Genomic DNA, 7,496 nt, shown 5'->3' with positions numbered 1-7,496 from the left:
AAGTAGTTGTTTCAAGGGATGTAAAGGTTGATGAGAGGTCAGTGTGGAATTGGGAAGAGAAGAAAATTCAAGTAGATCCAAAGCCACAGCAAAGAGAACAAACTGCTAACCAAACTGAAGGGGCAGATTCTGAAACAGAAGAAGAAATTTCAGTCAGGGGAACCAAACTTCTTGCTGAGATTTATGGGAGATGCAATATTGCATTGCTTGAACCAACATCTTATCATGAGGCAACTAAGTCAAAGGAATGGAGACTTGCTATGCAGGAGGAGTTGTCCATGATAGAAAAGAATGGAACATGGGAACTTGTGGACAGGCCTACCAGGAGGAAAGTGATCCAGGTAAAGTGGATCTTCAAGAAAAAACTGAATCCTGATGGTTCAGTTTTTAAGCACAAAGCCAGGTTAGTTGTGAAATGGTTTGCACAACAACATGGTGTGGATTTCCAAGATACATTTGCCCCGGTTGCAAGACATGATACAATCAGGTTAGTTCTAGCTTTGGCAGCCCAATTTAAATGGAAAGTGTATCAAATGGATGTTAAGTCAGCTTTCTTGAATGGTTGGTTGGATGAGAAGATCTTTGCTGAACAACCTAATGGATATGAACTGAAGGGGAAAGAAGACCAGGTGTACTTACTGAGAAAGGCCTTGTATGGCCTAAAACAAGCTCCAAGAGCTTGGTACAGCAGAATCAATGACTACCTAATCAGCCTAGGTTATGCAAGAAGCCCCAATGAGCATACTTTGTACGGAAAAAAGGCCAATGAAGATGTGATTATGGTTTCCTTGTATGTGGATGATTTGTTGGTGACTGGAAACAATGGAATTCAGGTTGAAGAGTTCAAGAAAGCAATGCACAAAGAGTTTGAGATGACTGATTTGGGAGTGATGACTTACTTCCTTGGAATGGAAATTCATCAATCTCAAGATGGCATTTTCATTTGTCAAAGGAGATATGCAAATGAGATGCTTAAGAAATTTGGAATGGATGAATGCAAGTCAGTTGCCACACCTTTGGTGCAAAATCAAAGGCTATGCAAAGACGTTGAAATGCTGAGAAAAGATTGTTCAAAGTTGGATATTTTGCTTGAAGCATTATTTGGACTAATCTGGAGCTGTGTTCTGGCAGTAAAAGAATTGTTTGAAGCTTAGAAGTTGGTTGGAGCAGTTCCCGGTCAGTTCTGTAGGCATGCTGAAGTGATGTATTTTGGTGAATTCAGCAAGTATTTAGGTTGTCAACTTTGTATCAATTAATGTGATATAATCAGAGTTGCTAAGTTTGTGTGGTTAGGATGCCACTTTGGACTAAAATATGTTTTAGGTTAGGTGCAATAGTGTCTGTCATGTATATATGTCTGCTGTAATTTTTCAGTTGAATGTAATGCAATATTCAGCTTTTTTCCTTTACTTGTTTATCATCCTTTTCTCTCCCGTAAGACCACATTCATACTCATATAACCAAACGTGGTATCAGAGCTCCATCTTGATCTTAAGGGGCCTGCAAAACTCCATCTTGCACCACTCTATCAGTCCTTATCTCACCCGAAGACGACTCATGGCACAAGTTCAGCCTCACTCTTGCCCAACCTTCAATGGGGAACAGTACCATATGTGGGCTGTGAGATGAAGGCTTACTTGAGAGGTCAGAGTCATGGCAGTATGTGAAGAAGAGAAACAACCACCATAGTTGGGACCAAACCCAACCCTGAACCAGATAAGACTCATGAAGAGGAGACGCAAAAGCTCAAGGCCCTGTCCCATTTACATGCTGCAGTCACCGTCAAGTTTTCATAAGGAGAATGGCTTGTGAGACAGCAAAGCAAGTGGGACCAGCTTAAGGAAGAATTTGAGGAAGCAACAAACCAGAAACATGCAAGTCTTAACCTAAGGAGAGAGTTTGAGACATTAAAAATGCAAGAAACTGAAGTGGTTAAAGAGTATGTAGATAGATTATGAATGTGGTTAACAAGATGGTGTTAGGGGAAGAGATAAGTGATAAAAGAATTGTTGAAAATGTGTTAGTAAGCCTACCGAGAGGTTTGAATCAAAGATTTTTTGGAGGATTCTAAAGACTTGTCTCAAATCACCTTAACGAACTTGTCCATGCTCTTCAAGCCCAAGAGCAAAGAAGAAATTGAGGCAAGAGGATAGTAGTGAAGCTGCATTTTTTGTCCAGTAGAAGAGCAAGCCAACTCAGGGAGAAAACAAGAATTTTGGAGGAGAGAAAAGAGGAAAGGAGAGAGAGTAAACAAGCAGTGGAACAAACCAGCAGGTTTCAGGGTTTTGCACCATGTTCAACTAGTTTCTTTTCTACAAACAAGATTGCAACCAAAAAAAACATATCATAATTCATATCTATGAAATAAAATGTATTTTTCCACAGTATCAAAATTCATAGCAAAAGAACTCAAACAATTCCAACATAAAGCAAACTCATTTCATACCAGTTAAAATATCCACATTCAAACAATTCCAACATAAAGCAAACTCATTTCTTACCAGTTAAAATATCCACATTCAAACAGTTACCCAAGAACTTAGAATTGACCATAAATTATCTTCCCCATCGCATCCTAAAGCACACCAGCAAGTACAGGCGACCAACAAAGCCATAAACCACACCCTGAATGTGCATAGGTCGACGAGCCACAACAAGCCTTGTAGGCCTATAAAACCACTTATAGCACTACTACCAAAGAAACTCCTTTTGATCTGGCCTTTGGAGCAGAAGTTGTCATTCCCGTCGAAATAGGTTTGCCCTACCTGAGAACTTAGCACTTTAGTGAGGATGAAAATATAAATCTGCTTTCTTAAGAGATAGACCTACTAGAAGAACGACAGGCACAATCAGCTCTCAGAGTCATAGCACACCAAGAGAAGATTACTCGCTACTATGGCGCTAGAGTCAAGCCAAGAAAATTCTTTGAAGGAGATTCGGTTTTGCACAAAATCACCCTAAACATTCAGGATTTCCCAGAAAGCATATTAGGTCATAACTGGGAAGACAAACCCTTACCCTGTCAAAAGGGTAATTTGAGCGGGGACGTACAGGCTAGGCCACGTCAACGGTGAGGTAGTGAAACGACCCTGGAACGTTGAGATGCTGAGAAAAGATTACTAGTGATCTTTTTAAAATATGGTTGGTAGAGTTTGTCACTATTGGCCGCAAAATATTTAGGCCGGGATTTTGATGAATAAATGTTTCCTCGTTCTTGAGCATAGTATCAGTAAAATGTTTACTTTATTGTGCTTCGAGAGTATAGCCTTTGAGCACACCAGAGACTTGATTTGAGAGAGCAAGCACTATAGACTGATCAAGGAAAATTAACATTACAAACCCTGTGACGTGAGCCAGAGCAATCTTGGTCATATAAGATTGATAAGAGCCCCAACTCTTTTACTGGGATAGCATCAACATCAAAGCAGAGGATGGCGAAGAAGATGGCCGCACATTAGAAAAACGCCATGACTCTATTGATCGCACAACGACAACGAGTTCCCTTGAAGTGGGACAAACGCTCAAGTTGATAGCATGAGGGGTAGAGTTGGCCAAGAAGCGGAGTGTGACTAAAAGCCTGATGCAAAACCATGATCTCGCAAAAAATACCAGTAAGTTAAGTTCTCATAAGAGTCGCACATGACACTTAAAAAGGTAAACCTTGAGGTTAGCTACACAGTGGAGTGTGGCCAAAGGCATTTTGCGCATCCGAGATATGACACCTCTCAATGGCCAAAAGTCGCTTAGGTATGACCAGGGACGTAGCCAGGATTTCTAGTTAATGGGTTCAAAAGATCTAAGTTGATAAATTTACAATAAAATATATTTTGAAGTAATAAGCATAAAAAAATTAATCTGAAAATTTAATTTTAAAAGTTATACATACCAAATAATCAATTTTATAGTTATCCTTGATGATTTTTCATATCCAGAAAACATTGCATAGTTGCTTCATTGACAATGCCGTCAAATATCTCTCTCTTAATATATGTAATAAGACAATCATTTAAAAATTGATCTCACATTCGATTCCATAGTTGAGTTTTCACAATCTTCATCGCAGAAAATGTTTTTTCAACGCTTGCAGTTGCAACAGATAATATCAATGCTAATTTCACAAGTAAATAAACCAAGTGATACACCATGTTCTTCTTTGTTTGAACCAACCTTTTAGCAAGAGCACCAATTCCATATAATGTCAAAAAATCATTATTAGAGCGCATATCAAGAATATAAATATACAACTGATTGTCTAGTAACACAAGCTCCATTGATGAAAAGTCACATGGAGAAAACTGAGAAAGACGGACCCCTTAAGGGATTTCTTTCGCCTTCCCCACCACTCGAACCCAAGACCAAAGGGCTATAGTCAATTGGGAAGCATGATGAGTACCATCAGGCTAGCTAAAATGTAATGGCTGCTTTCTAATCAAGTACTCATAAAATATACATAATGAAAATACATATAAGATGGTAAAAAGAGTAGGGCCCAAAATTTTCTTTTATTACATATAAACATTCTTTATACAAAATAGAACGTCAGTTACAAAATGCCATTAAAACAGCGGATAGTGTAGCTATTGCTCCTCGCTTGCCGACGCCCGTCCAACCGCATTCTCACCTAGATCCTGCATTCAAAAAGAAAACAACGGGGTGAGCACAAAATAATGCTCAGTAAGTAAATCCTCTAAGACTGTCACCGTGACTTCTGTCTTTTAATTCTTTCCTTATAATTTTTCTCATCTCATTTATTTTCTCTGTCACACAGCTCTCTTCTTAACTTCTGCTATATGTCACGGCCTTATCTTACCGGAGGCACGGCCGGGTGGAGTTCACACAGCACCAACCCACTCTTCGTGACGTTCGGGTGGAGATCACAAAGCACCAACCCGTTTTCATACTTATCGGGTGGAGATCACAAAACACCAACCCATTTCTCATCACTATCGGGTGGAGATCACAAAGCACCAACCCGTTTTTTCATATTTTCTCATTCTCTCTACTCTTAGAGTAGTTTATACACATAGTTCTCTACTCTTTCTCAAGACACTTCTCAATACACAATTAATCTTCTCCACTAATGTACTCATGAAATGCCAATATGCAATGTTGCAAGAATTAAGGTTACTACTCATGATTCTCTTAGGCATTTCATCAAACAACTAATGTGCATACATAAACTCTATTATATCTATGGTTCTATTCCTTTCTTGAACCATCCAAAATGGGAGAAAACTCCCTCACAAAATTATAATCCCTGTCATAAAATAACACTTCCAAATAGATTTATCAATCTCCTCCAATTTCATCTCAAGTACATCCTCTCATTGTTACATATTCATCACATAATAACACTTCTCATCAATGAAGTGTAATCAACAACCATAAAATAAATATTCATCTCAACCCAATTTCTCAATAGCATAACATACACATACATATATAAATCTCTACTAAATCTCTACTCAAAAGATTTCTCAAATTTCAACTTGGGTTGGATTTACTTACCTTGTAATGGAGGGATCACACTAGTACTTTCCTTTCCTTTAAATGCTTGTCCCTTCTCTACAACTTTACACAATCAAACCATAGGCCTTCAATGTACAAATATATGCAAAAACTTCACATCTAAGCAAGAATCCTTACCTTAGGATGCCTTAGATTGATTTTCTACCAAGATCCAACTAAAAACCCTCAAAGATCCTTGAAAGATGGAAAGAAGAATTGAGAGGAAATGGTGAAAGAGTATGGCGGTGGAAGAAGAATGAATGAAGGGTTTACTAAGCTTCAACCTTTTTTAGCTCAAAATATATTCATTCATTCCCATATTGCCCTTGCTCTTTCTTCAAAATGCCATCTTTGTCCTTTCAATCATTACAATCACACCCCCACTCTAACATGTTCTCCATAAAATTCTCTTACCTTTTACTCCCCACTTTTCCTACTAACTAAGGGTAGAAAGGTCATTTTGCCCCTATGGAAGAATTCTCTGAAAACCTCAATACACATTTTATTCGGCTCTTTGCCGTGGCGAAAAATTACAGAACCTACCTCTTTGATTGTAGAACCTCGTCGCCGCGGCGAAGATTATTCTTCACCCCGGCGAAGTCTGTAACGGCGAAGACTCTTTCTTCACCCCGATGAAAAATTACAGAACCTACCTCTTTGGTTACAGAACCTCGTCGCCGCGGCGAAGATTATTCTTCACCCCGGCGAAGTCTGTAACACCAAGATTTCGTCAAGTCTTTACAATTTCAGGGCAACCACTCAACCAAACTAATACATCCATTCAACTAAGGGCCAACCAAACAATATGAACAGTTTACCAACTCAAATAAGAGCAAAACAATAAACATTAGCTACGTACCTCAAGTGGGGCATTACACAGATCAACTTCTCTATGTCAAAAGTAGAAAATGAATCATTTGGACTTAAAAATGCCACACAAAGAAGCAACTATATATTCAACTTATTAAAACAACTATTAAGCTCTTGGAGTTGTAAACTAATGGTAGCATAAAAACATGCCACCTTATAATGATGTAAATTTGTAACTTGATGAACTTTGTGTTGCGATAGCCCTTTCATTTGAAAATTGTCATTCATATCTGAGTCAAAAATACTATTTTCTTTACAAAATGAAGAAACTTTAGTTAACAAACCATCCCATCCATCATCTCTTAACATTTGTAGTCTTTGTTTTGATAACTTCACTAATTTCATTGCATTAGCAATATCTTGATCTTTTCTTTGTAAGGCATTTGATAATTCATTTGTAATGCCTAACATGGTCTTCATCAAATGTAAGCTAAATATGAAATCAAAAGACTGTATAAACTTTAACAAAGTCGAAGCTTGAGCTCTTTGTTTAGGATCTGAACCATCCTCAACAACATAATCAAGAACATCTACCACGGATGGAAACATAACAATCAAAGATGCAAGCGTACCATAATGTAAACCCCAATGTGTATCTCCTACTCTTTTAAGCATAGCTTCTTGATTCAGTCCATGTCCACTTGTAAGTTTACCATTTGCTAATGCTTCAGAAACATGAGCAACTTGACATTCTCGAAGGATATCCTGCCACTTACGAAAAGCTCTAACAACATTTACTAGATCGACTGACATGTTAAAAATATTTCCTACTTGAACATCATTTTTTGCAATAGCAACAAGAGTAATTTGAAGTTGATGAGCAAAACAATGAATATAATATGTTGATTCATTCTCCCTCATGATTAAACTTTTTAACCCACTGAACTCACTCTCATGTTACTAGCTTTATCATAACCTTGCTCTCTTACCCTTGATATACTTAATCCATGCTTGGAAAATAATGAATCAATTGATAACTTAAGAGAAGAAGCCTTTGAATCATTAACATGAATAATGCCAAGAAATCTCTCAACTACATGTCCTCTATTGTCAACACAACGTAACAAAACAATCATTTGCTCTTTCATAGATATATCGTGAGAAGCACTTGTATCATT

General features: G+C 37.9%; 1 protein-coding gene across 1 annotated transcript; it reads right to left on the bottom strand.

Moving 5' to 3' along the window:
• Positions 1–1,491: 1,491 nt before the first annotated feature.
• On the bottom strand, positions 1,492–7,239 carry LOC116128926. Its single transcript, XM_031414676.1, has 2 exons — positions 6,663–7,239; positions 1,492–1,589 (listed from the first exon to the last, which is right to left on the bottom strand). Exons 1-2 carry the CDS (start codon positions 7,237–7,239, stop codon positions 1,492–1,494), a joined length of 675 nt encoding a protein of 224 aa, XP_031270536.1.
• Positions 7,240–7,496: the final 257 nt, after the last annotated feature.

This window comes from Pistacia vera, unplaced genomic scaffold (assembly GCF_008641045.1).
Source record: "Pistacia vera cultivar Batoury unplaced genomic scaffold, PisVer_v2 Contig205, whole genome shotgun sequence".
NCBI lineage: Eukaryota > Viridiplantae > Streptophyta > Magnoliopsida > Sapindales > Anacardiaceae > Pistacia > Pistacia vera.
The sequence above is the reverse complement of the archived record's forward strand: the minus strand, read 5'-3'. Positions and strand labels throughout refer to the sequence as shown.

Bases quoted from the DNA above. Each gene is read 5' to 3' on its own strand.
- LOC116128926 (XM_031414676.1), bottom strand. From the start codon at position 7,239: ATGAGGGAGAATGAATCAACATATTATATTCATTGTTTTGCTCATCAA. The intron at 1,590-6,662 runs GTTTGTTAACTA...TCCCCATTGAAG, and splicing joins AAGAGATGATGGATGGGATG to GTTGGGCAAGAGTGAGGCTG.